Here is a 24,841-nt window from a genome sequence, read left to right on the forward strand (position 1 = left end):
GCAGGTCTAAGTGCTAACTAAACATGGGGTTATTTATTTCTCCCAAGGTAGAATGAAAATAATTTTTTTTTATCCTCACCTGGTATTTTTTCCATTGATTTTTAGAAAGAGTAGAAGAGAGGGAGGGGGTTGGAGGGACAGAGAGAAAGAGAGATCCGAGGCATATCAATTGGTTGCTTCCTGCACAACCAGGGCTGGGGATCAAACCTATAACCCAGGTACGTGCACTTGACTGGGAATTGAGCCTGCGACCTCTCAGTATGTGAACTGACACTCTAACCAGCCAAGGCAATAGATATTTTTACTTCATCTCTATCCCTAACCATTTCTCTGTTTCTGATTATCTGTGTTATTATGATGAATTAGAAATGATATCTGATTTTTACTTGCTATAATATTTTTCAAAATATATTTCAGAAGTTGTAAACATAAAAATACCTGAGTGGTCCTTATTTTCAAATTTTTCATAAGTAAATTTGGATGTTTTATAAAATTAACTTTTTAATTAAAAAGTCCTTTATGAGCCCTAGCCGGTTTGGGTCAGTGGATAGAGCATCGGCCTGTGAACTGAAAGGTCCCAGGTTCGACTCCAGTCAAGGGCACATGCCCGGGTTGTGGGCTCAATCCCCAGTGGGGGACTTGCAGGAGGCAGCCGATCAATGATTCTCTCTCATTATGGATGTTTCTATCTCTCTCCCTCTTCCTTCCTCTCTGAAATCAATAAAAATATATATTTTTTAAAAATTCCTTTGTGAAAATTTTTATAAAATTAAATTTTAATGTTTTAATGAAAATGAAAATTCTCAAACTCTAAGGCTTACTCTCTGAAGATGACTACACTAAAGAAAGTACAAAAATGGATCCCAAATCATTACTGGTAACTCGTAGAAAGGAGTATTGCCATTAAAGCTAAGAAATTGTTTTTTGTCTTCTGGATGAGTTCCTTTACTTATTTCTCCTCATTTTTTTTAGTACATTTTTTAATTATAGTTGGCATACAATATTACATTAGTTTCTGGTGTACAACATAGAGATTAGACATATTTCTCCTCATCTGTTACTAAGAGAGGTGAGCTAAAAGACTAAATACAGACAATGTCTGTGCCCCTCATTCTCTGGTGACAATCACAGAGTTGGAATCCAGTACCTGTAATAACCAGGCATCACAATGTGAACCCCAGCACTCGGCTGGCAGATAGTTGCGGCATCCTTATCATCCATTTGGCGCACGGCGTCTGTGAAAGGTCCCGTGGCATTGATAACACATTTGGCTCTCACATCAAATTCCTGTCCTGTGAAAGAAAGCAGCATCAATCACACACCCCATTTGTTTCTCTGCTCACGGGTGCTTTGGATTATTAATTCATCTATTAGCTCCACCTATGGCAAAGTATATTGTCTACCACACTTAAGTGACATGAGCAGCCAGAGTTATTGAAAAGCCACACAAAAGGCTCGCACCTGAGTAAATGTTCCAAAACCAAGTCCAAACTGAGGGCTGGGGGGAGAGCATGCCACTTTTTCATTTCAGCTCTCAGTTATTTTGCAAAATGCCCAGCATCCAAGTGCCAAATATGAAGAAAATGAGATGAGTAAATAAGCTGCTTTCTCTTTAAACCTCAAACCGGTAAGCAGTGTTGCTGTCAGACAATCTATTTCACGTTGCTGGTTTTGTCTGAAGAAAGGATGTGATTTTGAAAGGGTGCCTACATGGCCTTAGACTCAGGACAAGAATGAAAATCTAACCAAAGTGAAGTGATTGACTCTAACGTGTAAATGCACTGTTTATGTCATATAAATGATACTCTGAAATTTGCACGTTTATTTTGTTGTATTAACATGTTTCTGCAAAGAAAACGAAATGCATTCATAGCTGTGGGGATTTTGTGGGCATTTATTATGATTGCATTTTATTATCATTACTATCATCATCATTATTCGGGGTAAATTGCCAGGTCCCACAAGGGAAAATTTTCACGTTAAACCAGTCACTGTTGACAATAAGGATATAATTATGATAACTCTGAAATCTGCTTAAGTCAAAGAGAAGTGACAGAAAAATTATAATTCAGTCATTATACAGGCAAGGCAAGATGCTAAGAGCTCCCTGCCAGAGCCTTGGCATACCTGTGAGCATGTCCTTGCACCGCGCGCCGCTCACACGCTCTTTCCCTGTTTCGGGGTCTGTCTTCTTCAGCAAGCTCAGGACCTCCATGTAATTGGCTGTGGCAGCCCCATACCTGGCAGCAGTGAGAGCAATGGCAAGGTTCATCCGTGCGTCGTTGTGTTGTCCTGCAGCAGGGAAAGAGGAGGGACAGGAGTCACCTCCAGCCACAGGCTGGTGGTACAGAAGTGTGTCACAACAGATATGTCACATCTGTCCCTGTCACCCAGGATATAAATGATGGCTGGTCAGCTCTAGAGGGCAGGATTAAAAATACACAGTCATTCGCGGTCAGGCATTTACCTGCCACTTCAGCAAGCGCACTTTTGTGCCGCGGAAAGGGCGAAAAATACCCTTTCCTGCAGAGCTCAGACCAATTATCTGTAAGCTAAGCAATAAGTAATTATCCTCTCAGTTTTGGGAACATATGTATAAGTCAGACTTTTCCTAATACAGACAACCCTTATGCATGAAAGAGAAGCAATTCAAAACTTCAGAATATTTGACACCCCAACTGGTGTTGATTAACAATTTTTATGAGTATGTGCGCTATCTAATATTCAAAATCAAGAGCTTAATCTTCCATACAGAATCTCTCAGTATTTTATAAAAGGATTTTTTTTCTGGGTCTGAATTTTGATCAGAGCTCCTTAACATGTAACTTTTTTTTTAATCACACACATAAAAGAAATTAAGCAGGGCAAAATTTAATTACAGAACAATTCCTACCTGTATTGTTAAAGATTTATTGCTGAAAAAATCCTAGTTAAAGAAAACTAAGGGGGAGGAGAAGGGGGGAAAGATGATTAATCACTTTAAAATACTGGCATCACTAGAGACTTTTTCTATTTATTATTGCCAGTGGAGTTAACGCTGACCAGGAAGAATTACTCTACATTGCAGGGGCCAGGTTCTCTGTGCCCTGAATAATTAATTACCCAGGGCTAGATGTATTGAAGCAGGGTTCAAATTCCCACACACTGGGATCAGTTCTATCAAGATAATACTGATAAAGGGATGAATTTGTAATGAATATTGTTGTTGATTTATGTTGCCAGCATACCAAACATTTAGTATAAATGGTTTATGTAAAGTTTCTTCCTTGTGATTCAGTCTGTGCAGAGCCAGAAGCACAACACAGGTAATCTGTTCCAGCTAAAAGGGCAAAGTTATAAAGAGAGAATCGATGACTGAGATGCCGCCGCCCCTCCCCACAAACATCTTATTCTAAAACTGCTGGACTAATACAATCCGCCAAGAACCTTTCCTTCAAAATGAAATCCTCTTATCAAGTGAAGAGCACATATTAAACCTCAACATGCAGAATGAAAGTTATTTTATAAAAAAATTAGTAGAAGGAAAGTAGAAGAAAGAAAACAACAGCAGCCTTGGCACCTGAGCTAGAAGTAGGAAGAAGGGTAGCATGTCTATCAATTTCAACTTAGCATGACCACAAAGTTGCTATTAGAACAGTCAGTAGGTGTATTTAACGTTTAAGAAATCAACTTTTATTAATGTAGGGCTCCTTACTTAAAATTGGAATATATTCCACAAAGTTAAATGCACACAGAGTCCAAAGCAACAAAATAAAAAATCCACTATAGCCCAGCCGGCATAGCTCAGTGGTTGAGCATCAACCTAGGAACCAGGAGGTCACGGTTAGATTCCAGGTCAGGGCACAAGCACAGACTGTGGACTTGATCCCCAGTGTGGGGCATGCAAGAGGCAGCCGATCAATCTCTCTCCCTCTTCCTTTCTCTCTGAAATCAATAAAATAAAATAAAAACTATTTAAAAATTCTACTATAGATCTCCTCTTTAAAGAAATTATACATCTAAACTAAAGAGAGTACCCATCCCATCCAATCTTTCTAGTAGATTTATTCACATAACAATGAAACACATCACGCGCAATTCAAAAAGCCCAGGACCTGTTAGTGCAGTGGGAAACTCTCACCCATCCAGATGCGCCTTGATTTACACACATGGCAGGTCTCTGGAAAGCCATGTGTGACTCGGCTAGTTTGAACCCTACATGAAGTCACTATTCAAAGGAACCAGACAGAAATCCCATTTGTTAAATGACAGATGCCTTGGTTAAATGGTACCTCTATTACACAATCATCTAGTAATAAAACTCTCTAAAGTTCTGAAAATACAAAATCTTTCTTTTAATACCTTTTAAAATATAAAATCTCACTGGTGCAGTACTCGTATAGTTCATTAAGCTCTGTGGCTTCTATACTAAGAAATGCCTCCCTAATTAGCTTTCAAATCCCAATACTTTTTTAAATCTTTATTATTGAAAGGATTACATATGTCCCCTTGTTTCCCTGATTGGGAGATTTTCTTTTCTAGTGGGCCTATCTGATCAGACAGCATGAGGTTTAAGTTCCCACTAAGTCCCAATACTTTTGAAGGTAAACAAGACCAAGCTCAGTTAAAGTGTGAGGGGGAAACCAGTTCCTTTGCTCCTTCTTTTCCACACCTGCCCTGATACCCGGCAGCACCTGCTTTGACTCGAATCAGGTACGTCACTTATTTATGAAGGGCTTCATCTGCCACATTTCTACACCTATTATTCTCACTACCTAGGACTATGAAATTATTTGCAAATCCCTGAGCATCTGTGTTATTTCACAACTTCTTGCCTTCACCCACACTCATTCTTCTGGCTGCAGTACCATGGTGGAAGCTCCAGGCAATTCCTATTCATCTCTCATGATCTGGTTCAAGCATCTCCCCATGAAGTCTCCCCTTCTCTGCATCCCTCCAAGGCAACGTTGTTCATTCCTTCTTCTGCGTCACCATTATAGTGTGTACATACTTTTTTTATAATCTTTATGATACTACATTCATCCATATATCCATCAGCTTAAAAAACAATAAGCTTTGGCTGTGAGTCAGACATTGTGACAAATGCAGGGAACACCCAATGGTGAGAGAGATACAGGTGTCTCCAGTCTCATAGAACTTACATCCCATTGTAATTACTGTGTGATTTGCCATGTTCCCTCATTCCAGTAGTGGGAAGTCAGGAAGCTTTACTTGTTCATCTTTCTTTTTTCTTGTTAGTACCAAGCACAGAACAGGTATCCAGTAAGTGTTAAGTGTAGCCAAAATCCACAAATAAACAAGATTTATTTATAGCCTTAGGTATATAGTCTTAATTATGTAATTTTTTCATAATTATATATAAATTTTATAAAACTTTCTCATCTACTAGTATACCGATTTACAGTCTTATCTCTAACTATGGAATCCTTTGTCTAGTGTTAAAGAATTTCAGACCTCAATGAGTTGGTTGCAAGAAGTTTTAAGGAGAGCAGAGAAACCCAGAAATGTATAAAATCTGAACTTAAACCCAAAGTGGGATGAAAGGGGAAATTGTTATGTATGATTTCCTCAAGACTTATCCCACAAGTTTCTCCTTACTCTGCAGGGGAAAGCAAATCCAGTTATTACAAGCTTCTAGAAATTGATGAATACGTTGAGTTTCCTCTGGGTCCAGGAGCTCACACCTCCACCCAGAAGTTCCCTTCTTTGCAGACATTCAGCTTAATTCATTTCCCTCCTTGGATTCAGGGTAGATCTCCTCCCCTACCCACATGAAAGTCAGCCTGTACCCTGAGATACCCAGATGCTTACAGTGTATGCTTCCTGGGATAAGTGGTATATCTTCACTCTTCTTAACTAAATTCCTCCTAGCCCCCATTCCTGACATTTTGCAAGGTATCTGCATGCCTCCTGTAATTTCATTTCTGGAGAAAAGTTTTTGACAAACAGTGCATGTCATTGGAATGCGCTACAATAATCTCACCTCCCCCACCCAATTGATCTGCTTATTAAGTTTGGATTTTCCAATCTGTTTCCTCAGAGCCAGGCAACATACTATTCACTAATCAGCGAATAGCTTTACATTGGCACTTACACAAGCGCCCAGACGGGGACTGTGAAAATCTGTTTCCTACTCTTCTCCTTTTACACTTGAAATCTTACATATGTGCACATTCTGAACTTGCAGTGCTTCTGAGAGGAAGCACAGAAGAGGTGGAACTATAACTGTTTTCCCTTGTTTAGAAAAACAAAATGTTCAATCAACCCACTGAACAGAATGTAGGTCAGTTGTGGTAGAGAAGGATTTTTGCCTTCATCCTCAATGGCCTCACACACAGGTTAGTGTGAGATATTTTGGGTGTAAAATATTTTAGGATGTAATCATAGGATAGACCTCAAGTATAAATATTTTGGAGACATAGCAATATTGCTCTACTCAGAGGGTTTCAAAGTTTGGCAGCTAAGTTATCATGCAAAACAGTTGGAAAAAGAGAAGTAGTCAGTGAATGTGTAAACGGTATGAAGAATGAGTAAATATGAAAATCCCTAGGTAACAAATTACCTGGCATTTTCCTGGTCCTTTGGATCTAAAATTCTACAGTGTTGTGAAATTCTACATACAAACTTATTTTAATACAGCATGCTTTAAAATGGGCATGTACATGCCCTAACCGGTTTGGCTCAATGGATAGAGTGTCGGCCTGTGCACTCAAGGGTCCCAGGCATGTACCTTGGTTGCGGGCACATACCCAGTAGGGAGTGTGCAGGAGGCAGCTGATCGATGTTTCTCTCTCATCGATGTTTCTAACTCTCTATCCCTCTCCCTTCCTCTCTTTAAAAAATCAATAAAATATATTTTTTTAAATGGGCATGTACAGTGCACAGAGCTATCAATACAGACCCAGGAATTCGTACAGGAAGTCTAATTGTTAGAAAAAATAGTCCTTGATTAAAATAACACCTGTCCAAAAATTCATAAGCAATTAAAATCACCACAAGAAATGTTGAGAACATTTCCTTCCATCTCCCTGTGCCCTGACCCTACTTCTGGAAGGGGAAAAGGATGCATGAAAGAAAGAATACTTCCCCAAAGATTCCTTCCCATTTCCAACAAAACGCACAGGGCACGCTTCATTGTCTCAGACTGACAGTGTCCCAGTGACCTCTCAGGCAGCTTCTCTTTAGCAGACAGACAAAGACAATTCAAAGGCTAATAACCTACCAAACTCAAGCTGATTTCATATAATCATGATATTTAAAGTTTCCCTGTCTAATGGGAAGAGTGCAGATAGAGGCAGGGTATGAAGTGTGTGTGTGTGTGTGTGTGTGTGTGTGTGTGGAAGGAGATGACTAAATTCTGGTTTAAGTACATATGATGAATAAATGTAAAGAGGAAAACTCAAAATGAGAACCTATTTCAGAGTAAATTGTGACAACAATGCATTTCCGTAAGTAAATTATGGCTAGTGGCTGAGGTGAGGGAAACAGTTTAGCACCTCACAAAACGTATTGGTGAGTGGCTCTGGACTTGGAATGATTGGGTCACACGTTTCGGTACTTCTCTGGGCTTCAGTGTCCTATAAAAGGAGAGGAGTTGGGTGCCCCTCTGAAAATATACAATGAGGATATGGCTGATCTTCAATAGCTAGCTACTACTCTTTTCAATACTTTAATTTTTTCATTTCTGGTTTCTCTGACTTTGCCCCAATATGTCTAAAAAGAGAATGGTGGATAATAAAAAACATTATAAACTGATGAGCGAAAAGATAGATACAGAGGCAGTAAAGCATCAAACAAACTGTCAAATTACAGCGGGAAGGTTAGGGAGAGGTGGGGGAAATAAGAGATCAACCGAAGGACTTATATGCATGCATATAAGAATAACCAACGGATGCAAAACATTGGGGGGTGAGGGCATGTATGGGAGCGGGGTGGGGGGGGCAATGGTAAGATCTGTACACATATAATACCTTAATAAAAAAAATCTTTAAAAAAAGTAAAATTAAAAAAAATACAAAATACAAAATACAAAAAAATAAAAAGAGAATGGGCATTAATAAAGACCAAAAACAGGTGCTTTATAAAGTAAATCAGAAAAATAAAATCAGAAATCATGTTCTTACATTAGATATGGAGTTATAATGCAATCGTGACTTGATTGACCTTTATGGGCTATGTAGTATATTGCAAAAATTGTCCCAATTCTTCACCCCTCCTTGCAGCCATGCCTTTTGCCACATGTCTTCACAGCATCTTCTCCCACTCTGACTCTGGACTCAGCCATGTGAAATTGTTTTGGTCAATGGAATGTCAGTGGATGTGAGGGAAAAAAAAAAGGGAAGCTCTTCAAATGCTGTGAAAAGGACATCCCCAGGCTGACCTGCCGGTACCAGGAGGACGATGAGAGGCATGTGGCAAGTTGCTGCAGTCATGCATTCCAGCCAAGGCCATCCTACACCAGCGAGTAGACCTGAGTGCAAGTTGAGCCGAGAGCAGAAAAATCTCTGAGCCAACCCAAGACAAGATCAGAAGAACCCGACTGCTCCAGTGCATTAGCAGTAAATCCTAATTGCTTTTGTGCTACTGAGGACTAAGGGTTGTTTGTTGTGTGGAATTGTGGCAATAGGTCACTTACACAAGCAATGTAACCAATTTTCTTATATAGTCCCAACTGAACAATGTGTTATATCTTCAAAACTGTATTATAAGATGGCTATTTAGAACACAATCCAGCCCTAGCTGGTTTTGCTCGGTAGTTAGAGGGTTGGCCCTCATACTGAAAGGTTGTGGGTTCAATTCCCATACCTCAGTTGCAGGCTCAATCCCCAGCCCCAGTCTCGCAATGTTTCTCTCTCTGTGTCTCTCCCCTCTCTTCCACTCTCTCTCTCTTAAAAAAAGAAGGAAAAAATATATATATCCTCAGGTGAGGATTAGCAACCAAAAAAAAAGGACACAATTCATTCACAATTCATTTTCCTGTAAAAATGCTATAACTAAATCATGGTGAGTTGATTAGTTTGTGCCACAAAAGCTATTTAGTGCATATGGTATTTGAATAAGGAAATTGGTCGTTATTCCAAAGCTTCAATACCCACCACTCCCTCTCACTGACCCTCAATCTCCAGGCTGACCCCAGTGCTCATCCTCAAACACAACTCTTTCACACTTCTGGCTTGTTGCTCATGTTGTCCCTACTCCATGAAACATCTTGCCCTACCTCTACACTATTCAACTTTTCATCTTTCCTTCACCAAACCTTCTATCAGTCACAAGAGCCTTCTCTCCTCTGTGCTTCCTTGGCACTGTATAAGCACATTTATTACAACACAAACTATTTTCTAAACATTTGCATTGAACACTCATTAATTGAGCAAACATGTACTCAATGCTTTTAATGTACCAGGGATTATCCTAGGAACCGGATTTACAACAGACACACAAATAGTCATTGCAGACCTAGGGAGCTTTAATGTTCCTAAAAGAACAGAGAGCTTCTTATAAATTTTGTTTTCACAGCACCTACCATAGCATTTGCTACCTAGTAGATATTCAAATATTTGTTGAACAAATGAATGAATGAGTTAATGGACATGAATATGGAACATAATCACTGGTCAAATAAAGGAAATGTGCTCAAGACTGAGAGATTCTAGGAACAGTCCCCAACCCCTCAGGCCTACCCCCATTAAAGGCTGTGTTCTCCACTAAACCAAGGGGCTATTGTCTGTCTACCTAGCTACCCAGACAATGGAAGCAGCATGTCTCCTATCACAAAATCTCTGGTGAAAACAGAAGCAAAAAGAGAAGGCCAGTGATAAAGTTAAGGCAAGCGTGTGGTGTATGATTAGGACAGCAAGTGGCAGATCCCCTTAACAAATATTGACCTAGTACATACTGTGAGCCAGGCATGATGCTAGGCACTGGAGATCCACCAAGGAGGGAGAATAGGACTACCCTGGTCTCTCCTCTATGGAACCACATGGGGAAGACAGATAAAATCAACCAAAATAAAGTAATAAGATTATTAAAAATTGCAATAATGGCAATAAAGGGGAAAATAGGTGGCAGGAAGAGCAACTCCCTGGGCTGGGGCTATATTTTAGACAGAGCTGTTAGGGAAAGTGGCCAATATGAGCAAGAAGTAGAGAAAATGCAAAGAAGATAAGTCCTAGCAGCAAGACCACCTTCTATAAACAGTAATCACTGCTAATTTTCAATTATATCCAAAGCTTATATGAAGCATAAACTACGAGAAATGCAACTATGATATTAACACAACTCCATTTGATTAAAAAGTGCTGGGAAAGTGATTTTTTAACTCATACTTTAAAGTACTCACCTATATTTTAAATATACTTATCAGGAATTAAATTTTAAAATCTTCCTGGGTTAATGTACACTTTTCCAGGAAATGTCTTCTAGAATAGACTGGTAAAACTCAAAACAAAAGCATAATACTCAAAGTTTATGAATTGGAGTAATTTGCTGTCATTTATCCAGACTACAGTTCTCAGGAAGGGGCACGTGTTAGCACTAAGCATGTAATCATTTTTATTATTAAATACAAAGGTACAATTAAATACAGGTACAGGATGTGACCTGCATCATAATTCTGCCCGGCCTTTCTCTTTGCAATATCCTTTTCATTATCCTGGGCCTTTTGTTCCTTCATGCTTCTTTTGTTTCTCCCTAAGTTCTTGGATAAGCTATTTACAATCTAAATAATTAGCAATCAGCGTGGATCTGTGGTCTTTGGCCCCATGTAAACGAAACATTGTGAAGTGCCTTAACGTGACATATTTAAACACATAAAGCTTCTATTCCCTCACGACTTTCCTTTCTTGAAAAAGTTTTAAATGAATCTAATAAAGAGTAAGTTTTCTACTTTTCAGATACTTAGAAATCTAGCTAGAGCTGAACAAATATAACCACATAAACTGCAAACAACAGAATGTTTGTGTTTTCACCAGCTATATCTGTGCAAAAATGTTCTATGTCAGTTTACATGAAGACCCCTCATGTCCGATGACTACCCAGGACAATTCATTCTCTCTCTAGCGCAAACCAGAAGTAGGCTTTTATACTTTTAAGAAAAAGGGGAAGGGAGCAATGTGACAAAAGCAATTAACTGAAATGAGGTGAAAAGTCAGAAAGCATGACCCACTAGAGAGACTCTTGCAGACCATTCAACCATGTGGCCTGAAGCCACAGGTCATCGGCCTTGGTTGTTTGTGAAATGCACAAAAGTCACTGATAAGCCACCTTAGAATGTCTGGCTTTGAGGGCAAAGGTCTCCCTTTACTGAAAACTGCAGTCTGGAACACAAGGCATCTTAACCCAAGGTGTTCTGCAAATGCTTGAGATTTGTTTCTTTTACAAATATTTATTAAACAGGCTGGCTCAGCTGCTCTGGGACTCTGAGCCACAAGAGCAAGTTTATAGTCTAACTTGGAAAAGTCGCAAGTTCCAAAAAGTCTCTCCACTGCCTAGCACACGTCCTTTCTCTTTCCTCTGCAGTTTTCCTAAAGTATCACCAAACACAGTGCTCTAGCTACCTCTCTGTTTCCCTCGTGTTATAGGAAGATTTGCAAGCTTCTTTCAAAGGACTGTGTGCATTAAGTTCAAGTCCCATCCTCAGCACCTGTGACACCTCACACTGGTTGCTTCATCTAAGATTTTCATTCATCTCTACAAGGGGGGAAGTAATGTGATTGACAAGGGTTAACATGAGGAATAAGGAGACAGGAAATGTATGTTACAACATAACAGTTCTCAACAAATATTAACTATCATTATCAAAATATTTTAAAAACTTACTAGAAAGTCAAGACCACTTTACACCATAATTAAAAGATATGGTTGCCTAAAATATTTTAAAAATGTAGCAAACTTTTCCCCGAAATGTGTCACAACGGTCTCTAATCTCTGCACTTCAGGAACACCGCTTGCTCTTTTTGTTTCTTTTTCTCTCTCTTCACTTTTCACCGCTGACAAGCAAGGTATTCTTTTGCATGCATCACAAAGGATAGGAAGACTGGAGAACCCTTTTCCATCCAGAGGAAAACAGTGTTGACAGGATAACAGAATGTTTCAAAATGTTAGCATCACCAAATCTTAATCTAGGGGACTTCATTTCTCTTTCAGTTTTTACAAAGGAAATCAACACTTGCTAAAAATTAGGAAAAGTCATAAGACTCACATTCTAATCCTTCAAACAGTCACTAACTGGATGTGTTTTTGTAATAGATAACTGTCTGGGTTTTGTTTGTTTGGTATTGCTTCCCAGCATCTGATTTCCCCTTCCCCTCCCCCCCGCCCCCCCCCCACCACTTCTCTCTCTCAAGCAAGCCTTGAAGAGAGGCAGTCTGCCCCACCCGAAGAAGGAAGGCACACGGAAAAACTCAGGCCTCTAACCTGGCACCAGCAATTGGATGCTCTCAATACAGACATCAATCTAGAGATAGTGACCCAGAGCATGGAATGCAGGAATCCAATCTGAAGGTGGAGACAGAGCAGCAGCAGCGACAGAAATGTCAGCAGTGGTGGCAGAGCAAGCCTCGATGTATGGCCATAAGCACTAAAGTCTTCAATGATGTTCCGTTTCTGCAACAGGATTTTGCCTTTGGCTTTAGTTGCTGCAAAACATTTTTGGTCCTTTATTTTTCAATTGTCTTCAGTGTTCCCATATTTCTGCCTGTTGTTCAATGTCCTCTTAAAAGACACTTTTCTCCTTACATCAGCCAGATTTTTTTAAAATATATTTCTTTATTGATTTCAGAGAGGAAGGGAGAAGGAAAGAGAGCTAGAAACATCAATGATGAGAGAGAATCATTGATTGGCTGCCTCCTGCACACCCCAGGCATGTGCCCTTGGCCGGAATCAAACCCGGGACCCTTCAGTCCGCAGGCTGACGCTCTATCCACTGAGCCAAGTCGGCCAGGGCCAGCCAGATTTATTTTTTTGCCTAAGACAGAAAATCTGGGCAAGTTCGATCTCTGTGCCTCAGTTTCCTCCTTGCTTAAGCCACCGAGTGGAACTTTATCATCACTCAGGATCCTTTGGGCTCTCCCAGTTTTATAAGTTGCAATCACAAAATTTCAAATAAACCAACTGAAAACTTAAGAATCTACTTCAAAGTAAACGAAGCCTTTCTGAAAGTAATACACCTTGCATAAAGGACTGGCAAAAGTGAGTCCTTTCACTTACAAAGGACCCCCTTCCAGTCTTCCTCTCCTCATTTGTGTGTAAGTGCATGCACACAACTTTTTACAAACCTGCTGGAATGGCTTAACCTGCCCCAGGGGTGATTCCAAGTGTGAGCTACATAATAAATACATGGAAGCGTGTGCTAAGGACCAGCCGGGGAATTCTAAGTGGGAGCAGCCTTTTGAGAACCTTTATCAGTTGCAGGGCCAGTCCTGTCTGCATCTTATCAAATTTCTCTCCCTAATCACAGAAAGATTCCACGCCTTATCAAACTGTTATCGAATCAGCCTGACCAGAGTCCGATGTCCTGATTGTTTGAAAAAAATGTGCACTATCACATTGACATGAACATCTGGCTAAGTCGCCGCAGCCCAGGGAGAGCACTGGGCCTGGAGACTCAGCATACCTGAGATAGGGAAGCAGCTGCCACAGGCTGACACGTGGTTTACCCTTCATCTGCACTGGAGGGTTTACGCCAACTCCTCCGCTAACCTTCAGCCACTGAACTAATCCAAGTAGCGCATATGGGGAAGCACTTGTAAACTGGAACCACTGTAAGAATGAAGCTATTATTGCCCGACTGGCATGGCTCAATGGTTGAGCATCAACCTATGAACCAGATCACACTTCGATTCCCAGGCAGGGCACATGCCTGGGTTGTGGGTTTGATCCCCAGTGTGGGGCATGCAGGAGGCAGCCAATCAGTGATTCCCTCATCATTGATGTTTCTATCTCTCTGTCCTTCCTCTCTGAAATCAATAAAAATATTTTTTAAAGAATGAAGCTATTATGGTTCATGAAGATTTCCTTCTATTAATTTACCTCCCCTCTTCCTTTGAGACAGTCTTTAATCTGCTATCCAAGTCATTAACATTTCTCAGTTACCAGAATAATCTCTTAGCCATCCAGATTCAATGTTTACTATGATACATTTTGGGGAGCTTGAAACTCTAAAGGAGGCAGAAAAGTAAGAATTTAATTCTTTTTCAATGCAAAACAAACCTTCAGGCTCACTTCACACATATATTTTTAACTGATATTGTTTGAAACTACAGTAACATCCAATTGCTTCTGCTCAAATTTGATATTTACTAAGCAGAATCCTGATCATAATTTGGTGATTCAAATATGTTTGCCCTAACGGAATTTTTAAACAGCCATCGTGAGTCAACGGATCAACATGATGCTTTGTTTTTCATAAAAATTAATAAATCATTTGCAGATGACATGATATTCTATATAGAGAACCCTAAAGATTCCACCAAAAACTACTAGAACTGGTAAATGAACAGCAAAGTAGCAGGATACAAAATGAATATCCAGAAATTATTGCATTTGTTAAAACTATATATTTATTAATTTCAGAGAGAAGAGGGGAGAAATAGAAAGAGATAGAAACATCAAATGTGAGAGAGAATCATTGATTGGCTGCCTCCTGCATGACCCTTACTAGGGACTGAGCCCACAACCCGGGGCATGTGCCCTGACCAAGAATCAAATGGTGACCTCCTGGTTCATAGGTCAACACTCAACCACTGAGCCACAACCAGCCAGGCTGCTTAAGATTTTTATATATGCACATAGTTCTCCTAAGAGTGTAAGTTTCCCTCTGGGCAGAGATTGTGATGGCCCCTTTTTAAGTTATTATCTGAATAATTTTCAGTTCTAAGAGTTTTGGAGCCTAAAACATGGCATACAGATAAACATAATACAATGGACTTTTATTGAGTTATTGCTATGTGAATAAAAGATCCAGACTATAACAGTCTATTTGCCTTAAAAAGAGAGCAAAATTATAATATGTTACTCCATTAAAATATAACTTTAAATACAGCGTATTAATCTTCAGCTTCACACACGTCTCCAGCTTCCAAGGAGCACTGCACAAATACGCTTTTGTAAAACAACCTCACAGCACTTTGATGTGACCGTATGTTCATTAAAAGGAAGTATCACTACTTACATACATAAGGTACATAATGAATTCAGTATGTGTCTAGAGTTGGCTAATGCCATTAAAGCACATGCCAAAAGCACAGACTATAAATCAAAATGCGATTTGTCAAAGTAAGATCTTAATATGATACAGGTTATAAATAAATAAATAAACCAATAACGCTCTGAGATGGGATTAGTGAGCAGAGAGCTAAGCCCAAACTGAGAGACCAGGTTGCAACTGACATCCCTTTGTTCTATCTATAGCTTTGGCTACTCCTCTCTCTCTTGCACCTGGATAAGAACAAAATTAGCATGCACCAGGCATCCTTCACTCCCCGAGGATTTATATCTCTAATGCCATTTTAAAGACTGATATTCTTTCCAAAATGTTGACATAAACCAGTTGGGCAATTACAGATTTTTATAAAGCCCACATTACTAAAGTTTTTAAAAATCTAGATTATTCTCTTTTTTAAAAAAAAAAGTGTGGAAAACACTTCACATTAATTTATTAATTCACTTCCAAATTGAGGAAGTTTTAACAGAGGACTAGAAAGAGCAGACAGAAAAATAAAAAGGCTAAGCTAACTATCACAGAATAAGAAAATCAGTGGACACTGGAGTTGTCCAGGAAACATGAGCAACGAGAGGACACTGCTCCATGTCATACCTTCTTTTTCCTATGCCATTACCTCTCTCTCTTGGCCTGGGCTCTTTCAAATTAGCATTAAATCTCATCCAAAACACTTGCTACTAATCACCCAAATGTGTTCCCTAGGTTCTGAGTTCCCTGCATTGAATGCTGTTTTCATTCACTGGATGCCTACTGCCTGCAGAGTTCAAAATAAACCCTGTATAGTATGGCATGGCTGACCCTCCAAAATCCAGGTCCTGTTTGCTGCTCCCACCTCTCCACCCCACTCTGCTCAAGACCTATCTACAACTACTTCTATGTTCCATGTGCCTGCTTGCCTCTGGCCACAATGTTCCCTTCCACATTCTCTCCATGGCTTCACCTGGCTGTCCTATTCATTCTTACAATTCAGCAAAGTGTTACATACTTAGGAAGCTTTTCTAGGTGTGTGCCTCTCACAGAACTCCCACTGTTACTGAAAGTCATTGGTCTGCTTTAAGACTCAAATAACTTTTTGAGGAAAGGTAACATTATGTTAGTCTGTGCATCTCCAAGACAGATCACATGAACTATATGCACGGTGCTAGTATATGGTTACTGAAGAGATAAGTAAATAAATAAAATTGCTAGTTATATTTTTTAAAAAACTAAGAATACTATGCCATCTAGAAAGATATGAAACTACAAATTATTTCATCTTGCTATGCAAAGTGTTGCTTCCCTTATAATCATTCCAAACTTCCCAAGACTAATACAGAAAGGTCAATCTTGAAGAATTGAGTACAGAGCTATAGAAAATAAACCCTTAGAAAAATATTAACATTTGTATTTAGAGTCTACACAACCGAGGCAATATATAACCTATGCCTAGACCCCTAAAAGGCACACTTCAACGCAGAAGTAATGCATGTCAACGTTTAGTCAACTTCCTCCCCAAGAATCATACAACAGGAAGTTCAGCAGTGTTTACCTCCCTGGACTTTTCACTAGCTTTGGGAGGGTAGATTTAACAAAACCAACTCCGGGGTTAAGATCCAAACCTGAGTTCCTACTGACAGAATCAGCCTCTTTAATGGACTAAAAAACTGGAAGGTGAAACACAGGCCAGGATAAAAGCTCTGTAGTTTAAGGAGCAGCAACTTCATCAGCAAAAATATGAAACTAAAATGCAATTCCTGCTTTCAAACCATTCTCCAACTTCAGATCTCACAGCTCCTGAGCTGATGGGGAAAAATAAGACTACTCAGCCTTTCCTTACTTCCTTTTCAGAGATTAAGCCAATCTATGCACGCAGAGACCATCAGGATCTAGCCAAGACTGCTGCAATGGCCCAGAATTTTCTGGAGGACTCCTACTTACCTGGAGGACAGAGCAAAACTGAAAGCAATGAGAGTGGCCGCCACCTACTCAACACTCCATGTTCAGTGGCTGCTGCTTCTTCAACCCTGGGAAACACCCCTTCCAGTAGAGGTAGAGGATCCATTTAAAGATCAGAGGTGGCAATCCCCGCTCCTCCCCCACCCCCACCCCGCATCCCTAGGCTGACGGTAGGTATCCCACGCTGAAGGAGCTGCTCTAGCACACAGACTCCAAACTGGCACAAGATGCTACAGCTCCTTCCCATCGTGAGTATGGAAAACTTTATGGCAACTTGCTTTAATGTGGGTCTGTCCAATACTAAAAAAGGCATGATTTGTATATCAAATACCAGTGGTAGAGTGGAAATCAGAGATTGTTTTCCCCAAGCTGTCTATTACTCACTAGCCTTCTAATTCCTGATGTTTTGTTGGTTATGCTCAACTAGTAACTGCTGTTGCAGCCAGCAGAATAATTTTAATAAGAGAGTTGATAGGGTCAAGCCCTCTGGTGTGTCTAGAATTTCAAGTTCAGTATCTGTGGAAAATGGCTAAAATGCCAAAATTCAAAGAGAATTAAGAAAGGAAAATAGTCTGCAGTTTGTAGCTCAAATAAGACATGAAATGAGGGAAGGGTACTTATTCCAAATCTGATCTGGAGGAGCACAGAGGCAGGGGAGGGGGGAATTTCAGTCATAGACAACCACCCAGCACACAGAAGGCCCTCAATAACACTTAGAGGCAGTCAAGGGCTTGCAGAATAGAGATACTTACTAACAATAACCAATAGGAGAGAAGTTAAGTTTCAGACAAATGTTGTCTACATTCAAATGTATGGGGTGAGTTAATTCTGTTCACATTTGAGGTGAGGTGGGGAAAAGATGGTTAGATGTAGCAAATTTAAAAAATTAATCTTTAGTGGATGAGGTATTTAATTGCTTCTAGGTATTTATATACTTCAAATATTATTTAAAATTGTATGTTTGTTTCATTATGTTTATGTTAATCATGTTTATGCTTACCTTCTTTTAAATAGGGGTTTTTTTGCTACTTAAATAAAAAATATATGTATATACTTGAATGGAGAAATACATTTTTCTCACTAGTCATACTTAAGGCTCATGAAGACACCAGTTTTACCCGAACGTGTGAAAAAGAAATATACAAGTAGAAGACAGAGGGAAAATGTAAAAATATATATTAATCTTACTTTACACCATACTTTTTTCTTGTTACTAGCATGTACTGTTCTGTGTGTGTTTTTAATGCTTCTTGAAGAGAAAACTGCTAAAAACGAAAATCTGAATTTATTTCATTCCCTTAAGGGGGTGATAGTGAATTTATCCAATTTGTAAGTCTTGGTAATGATCATGTATTTGTACCCCTTCTTCTACCAAAACAGCTTGATGTAGCTACTGAGGTACAAGGCGTTGCACAGAGAAAATTATCGAGAGAGAAAGAGAAGCCTTGGGAGCCTCATCTCAGCTCACTTTCAGCCAGACTTTGTCCTCTGTGAGGGGAAGCGAAACGGGAAGAATCGCCACGTGCATTCACTGTTGCAGCCATCAGGTAAAAGTTAGAAGGATCTAAACTCCTGGGAAATGCGGAGCTTCTGGTTTACTGAGAGGCTTTGGTGCTACCTATCCCTAGTTAATGCAGGGTTATGTATTAATCATTACTGACATAAAGTACAAGTTATTTGATTTTGTTCTTAATCTGATAGTTGTTCATCTAATTCTTGTGTGTGTGTTTTTTATCATGTTCTGCTCAAAAGACTTATTCTTCCTAATAGGTAGCAAATTACAGATTGGTAACAGTTTTGCCAGAATGCAAGAATACCTATTTGGTTTTAGATAGTAAAGGAGCAGCAGCTATATAAGTTGTGTGGGAAGTCAGTTATGATGTGTGTGTTTTTAGTAGGCAGAACTGAGGTGTTGTTTTTTTAAAGCAGGTGTTGTGTGGTTCACGTTTTCTGTGGGCAGATATGATGATCTAAGCAGTGTTTTATTAATATGAAGTGTGATATGAGTAAGTATTAGTAGTAATAATGAAACCAGTTTGAAATTCAGTCTAAAATAGTGGCCCGTTTGGTTCCAGAGAATAGAATCTACCAAGGTGTTAGGTCTATTTGTAAGAACTATGTACCAATAACTTTTTTTCACAGTTGTCCTGTATAACGTTACCAAGGTTTGGCTGTAGAACAGACATTGAAACTAAAGTATGGTGTTTTTTATTGAAGAGATGTTTGTATTACTACTATTTCCTGTGAGGTGAGATACCAGCCTGGACACTAAGAAAGCTGCTGTGTGGTGTACACAAAACTCCAAATGGATTTGACTACTGTTGTTGTCGTTTTTCTCTGTTTCTTCTTTTTCAAATAATTTTATCTGAGCAAAGACTCTCAATCCCTCAAAAGAATGTTAGAAAACACACTAGAGTGGATAGATAAGTGGGTACCTAGAGACTCTGCCAACAGATACATGAGGCATTATATTGTCACTCAATCAAGTAGCAAGAGAATCAGTTCCTAAAGAAAGCATTCTAGCTTTTTATTTCCTATTTCCCACATTCCAGTGGCAAATATTTCCCACTCCCCTCTTTTCCAAATGTGACCCATGAGATTGAATTTCCAAAGGAAAATTACTTTGAGACAAACACACTGAATAGTAACTACCTTAAGCTTCAGTGTGCAGCACATTTAAATATGGCTTTTAGTTCTTGGGCATGTGTTTTCCTAACGTCTTTAAAACAAAAGCTTAAAATCCCTCAACGCTTTAAACCTTGACTGTAAACTATAATTAATTAGTTTCATGTCTAATGTGTTTAAGTGTAGTGTACCATTAATATAAAAATAAAATTGTACTAAGTATGTAACTGTATGTATTAATGTAAGACAGACCCATCTTTTTTTAAATCATTATAATTAACATGAGCATTTAGTTTGACTAAGCAGATTGCCGTTCAATACAAGCAGATGATATGAACTAGGTTTCAGCAAATTTAAACAAATCAGATCATATTTTATATAATGATAAAATTATGGATTTGCAACTCACAGCCTAATTTTAAAGTCCATATAATAAAAGTAGTGGTCCTAGCCAGTTTTGCTCAGTGGATAGAGTGTCAGCCTATGGACTGAAAGGTCCTGGGTTCAATTCTAGTCAAGAGCACATGCCCGGGTTGCAGGCTTGAACCCCAGTAGCGCATGTGCAGGAGGCAGCTGATCAATGATTCTCTATCATCATTAATATTACTATCCCTCTCCCTTCCTCTCTAAAATCAATAACAATATGTTTTAAAATAAACAAATAAATACATAAATAAATAAATAAATAAATGTAGTGGGTGTGCCATTGTTTTGTAGTGTCCAAAGAAAGATTTTATTTTCATTTATAAGAAGAAAAATAACTTGAAAATATGATTTATTGATGGCTAAGGCTATACTAATGGATATATATTGATCCAAGCAGCTAACATAGCAATAAAATTTAATTCTGTAGAATTGGGGTCTTGTATGCTTTTTAAATTCACCTTTTCAAAACTTTGTGGTTCCTTATACTACTATGGAATAAAATACCCACTATTAGCTGGGGGTGGGGGGGTGGGGACCAAGGCACTAATATTATCTAAGAAATGGTAAGGGGAGCAAACACAATTGTACATATAATATACAGATATGCATACACATGCATACATATAATGAAAAGATATACCAAAATTCTTAAAAAACAAAAACCTTATATTTAAGAAGGGAATACGATAGAGGAAATAGGGAGAGAAGCTAGCCTTATTTGAATAGTGTTTATATTTACTTTTTACCTTGAAACTCTGTACTTTACATAATTATTATGTAAAAGTACAGCTTTAAAAAAAATAAATTCCTGCCTAGCCAGCATGGCTCAGTGGTTGAGCATCAACTTATGAACCAGGAGGTCACAGCTGGATTCCCAGTCAGGGCACATGCCCGGTTGTGAACTCAGTCCCCTGTGGGGCGTGCAGGAGGCAGCCAATCAATGATTATTTCTCATCATTGATGTTTCTCTTTCTTTCTCTTTCTCTCCTTTCCTTTCCCTCTCCCTCTTTTTCTCCCTCTCCCTCTCCCTCTCGCTTCCTCTCTGAAATAAAAAATAATAATAAATAAATTCTTAATGATCTAAAGCAAAATTAAATTGATTTGTTATATCGAATTAGTGACATAAAAACACTAATAGGAACTATGTCAAGTACCTTTAAAATCAGTAATCTGTCTACATATCCTCATTGGTAGACATATACTCTAAGAACAACAACAAAAATCTTAAACTGCTTTCAGTGATGTTTTTAGAGATATGACTGGTGAGGTTAAATAAAAGGCATGTACTCCTGAATTTAAAGTGGAATTATGTCTAAGAATTCATCATGTTTTTCTTTTCTTTTTTTTTTTTTTAATCCTCACCTGAGGATATGCATAAGAAAGAGAAAGAGAGAGAGAAGAGAGAAGCATCACTGTGAGAGAGAAACATCAATTAGGTGCCCTGACTGGGACTGAATTCAAAACATAGGTATGTGCTCTGACCAGGAATCAGACCAGCACCTTTTTTTAATGCAGGGAGCAATGCTCCAACCAACTGAGCCACCCAGCCAGGGCATGTTTTTCTTCTTTAAACAAAGTATTTTTCTTCTTTTTTTCTACTCTAAGGCCTAGAAATAATGACCAATCAGTAGCAATGAACATCCATAGCAAAGAGATTATGGTCCCTGATTACCATCTCCCACAGGAAGGAATCGCAGCTTGTTGAAGAAACTGTTGCTTCCAAGTCTAGGGCAGGAAAGTTTCAAGAAGAGTCTGAATAGAACTTGTGATACCAGATAATACAGAAGTCATCATCCACCACTGACAGTATATTAAAAGGGCCAACCTGAGGAGGTGCCCACAGGCCAGAGATAGGACAGTTTGAACATCAATACATAATGAATTGACACACATCAAATATGTTTTATATCATGAGTATAGTTGGTAGTTAAAAAAAAAATTCTCATAGCATTTGGAGAATACTGGAACACCAACTCTTTCTTTTTAAAAACTGGAAATTAATAGAAAGACTCAAGCATTTATCCAGACAGTTTATACAAAATGTAACAAGGTAAGCAAAGAATTGATGCAGGAACATTGTAAGAAATCCAACATATAAAGAAGGGAAGAGAATTAGGAAAATACCATGTTGTAACCTCTTAACCTCTAGGCAATGATTATAATGACTAATTTTTAAAAAAAAGGAAAATAGAAGGTCATAACATTACGTATAAAGTGTTTTTGCTAAAACAATTTGAGATCCAGGCTCCTTGTAGCTAGTCACCAAAGATGTCCCCCATCTCTCCCCAATAAACTATGCCTCCTATTTTCTTGCTTTTATATTGTCCTACCCCTTAAACCTAGACTGCCCCTTTCATTCATTTTAATTAACAGAATGTGGTAGAAGTGACACTATAACTTCCAAGGTCAGAAGAAGACTTTCAGTTAAGCCTTGGTCTCTTGGTACACTCATCGGGGTAAGCCATCTACGACATAAAAATTCTGACTACGTAAAAGTCCAGCCTGGCCATGTATAAAAGCCCCAGTGAGACAGATGCGAAACCCCCAAGCTGTTCCAGGCTTCTCAGCCCAGGAGCTAGACATTTAAGAAAAACTCCAGCCTCAGCTGCCATCTTACTGCAACCATAGAGGGATCCGAGTGAGAAACCAAGCCCATCCATCCTCAGAACTGAGAGAGTACACTGGCGTTTGAAGCCACTAAGTTTGGGTGGCTTACGCAGCAACAGGTTAATGGAACAAGCCTAACTACCAATGACCAAGAAATATAGGAAACTGGTAAACCCTATCTAATAAAAGAGTAATATGCAAATTAACCATCACTCTGCTACACCCACAAGCCACACCCATCAGCCAATCAGGAGTGAATATGCAAATAAACCCAACCAAGATGGTTACAGCCACAGAGAAAAGGAGGGAGGCTTGGGTTTCCCTGGCAATGGAGGAAGCCAAGCTTTCTGCCTGCCCTTCCTTGCCAGCCCAGGCCTCCACTCAAGGCTACAAAGTTTCAATGATAGAAGATACATAAACCCAAACAGAAATGGCGGCAGCCACAGAGCTGGAAAGAGCAGGAGGCTAGGGTTGCCCCCGGTGATGGAGGAAGCCAAGCTTTCCGCACACCCTGGCCAGCTCAGGCCTCGCTTAAGGCTACAAAGTTTCAATTATAGAAGATAAATAAATCCCAACAAAAATGGCTGCCACCAGGGAGCAAGCAGAAGGCTTGGCTCCGCTCCAGGCTACAAAGTTTCAATTGTAGAAGATAAATAAACCCCAGATACCAGGGCCTCCGCTTGGGTTGCCAGGGGGTGTGGCCGGCCTGCAAACCACCACAGGCCCCTCGCCCAGGCCGCCTCACGCCCCAAGGGAACCCCCACCCTTATCCGGGACACCCTTCAGGGCAAACCAGCTGGCCCCCACCCGTGCACCAGGCCTCTATCCTATCTAATAAAAGAGTAATATGCAGATTGACCATCACTCCAACACACAAGATGGTTGCCCCCATGTGGTCAAAGATCCTGCCCCCATGTGGACACAAGATGGCCACCACAAGATGGCCAGCAGGGAAGGGCAGTTGGGGGTGATCAAGCCTGCAGGGGAGGGCAGTTAGGGGTGACCAAGCCGTCAGAGGAGGAAAGTTGGGGGCGACCAGGCCTGCAGGGAAAGGCAGTTGGGAGGGACCAGGCCTGCAAGGGAGGGCAGTTAGGGGTGACCAGGCCTGCAGGGGAGGGCAGTTAGGGGTGACCAGGCCTGCAGGGGAGAGCAGTTGGGGGGGGACCAGGCCTGCAGGGGAGGGCAGTTAGGGGAAAACAGGCTGGCAGGGGAACAGTTAGGCATCAATCAGGCTGGCAGGGGAGTGGTTAGGGGGTGATAAGGCTGGCAGGCAGAAGCAGTTAGGGGCAATCAGGAAGGCAGGCAGGCGAGCAGTTGGGAGCCAGCAGGCCGGTGGGATCGGGCCTAAACGGGCAGTCGGACATCCCTCTAGGGGTCCTAGATTGGAGAGGGTGCAGACTGGGCTGAGGGACACTCCCCTCCCCCGTGCACAAATTTCGTGCACCGGGCCTCTAGTAAAACCATAAGGAAACAAAGGAAGGCATGGAAAACCTGTTAGGTAAAAGGAATGAATTGACATATATGAACTTTAAATAAAATTTTGTTTGTTTTATAGGTTGATTTTTATTTTATTTTATTTTTTTAATCAAGAGCTGATTAAGGTTAGAAGACTATGGGGAACATATGTACATGACCTGATATTAAGAAATTATTGTCAAACATCTCAGGTGTGGTTGTATTTTAAAGAACAAATGTCCTTTAAAGATACAAACTAAAATATTCATGGATGAAATATCTGGGGGCAGTTGAAAATATAGATGAAGGTAAGCCGTGAGATTTTGTGTTGAAATGGGAAGTTCATTTTATTAATCTCATTACATTTGCAGTTTTTTGTTAAAATGCATGACAGACTTCAAGAAGCCATAATGTTATAATCCATACTTCATAAAAACTCTTTCTTCTAGCCAAGAAAAAAAATTACTTTCAAATCCCCACATATCCAAAATACTGATCCAAATATTCAGCTATGATACCCTTCTCCTTTAAAGCAGGGATCATAATATCCCACTCCAGCATACATACTGAGCA

At 39.7% G+C, this 24,841-nt stretch overlaps 1 protein-coding gene across 2 annotated transcripts in view; it reads right to left on the bottom strand.

Moving 5' to 3' along the window:
- GPD2 (glycerol-3-phosphate dehydrogenase 2) overlaps positions 1–24,841 on the bottom strand; it is a 145,761-nt gene that overhangs the window by 33,246 nt on the left and 87,674 nt on the right. For both annotated transcript variants that reach the window (XM_080668528.1, XM_080668527.1), the window contains exons 7-8: positions 2,128–2,292; positions 1,148–1,292 (exon numbers count right to left, since the gene is read on the bottom strand). In XM_080668528.1, coding sequence (XP_080524654.1) covers positions 1,148–1,292; positions 2,128–2,292 — 310 coding nt within the window. The remainder of the gene's footprint in view (positions 1–1,147; positions 1,293–2,127; positions 2,293–24,841) is intronic.

The sequence above is a fragment of the Plecotus auritus genome (assembly GCF_963455305.1).
Source record: "Plecotus auritus genome assembly, chromosome: 5".
NCBI classification, from domain to species: Eukaryota; Metazoa; Chordata; class Mammalia; order Chiroptera; family Vespertilionidae; genus Plecotus; species Plecotus auritus.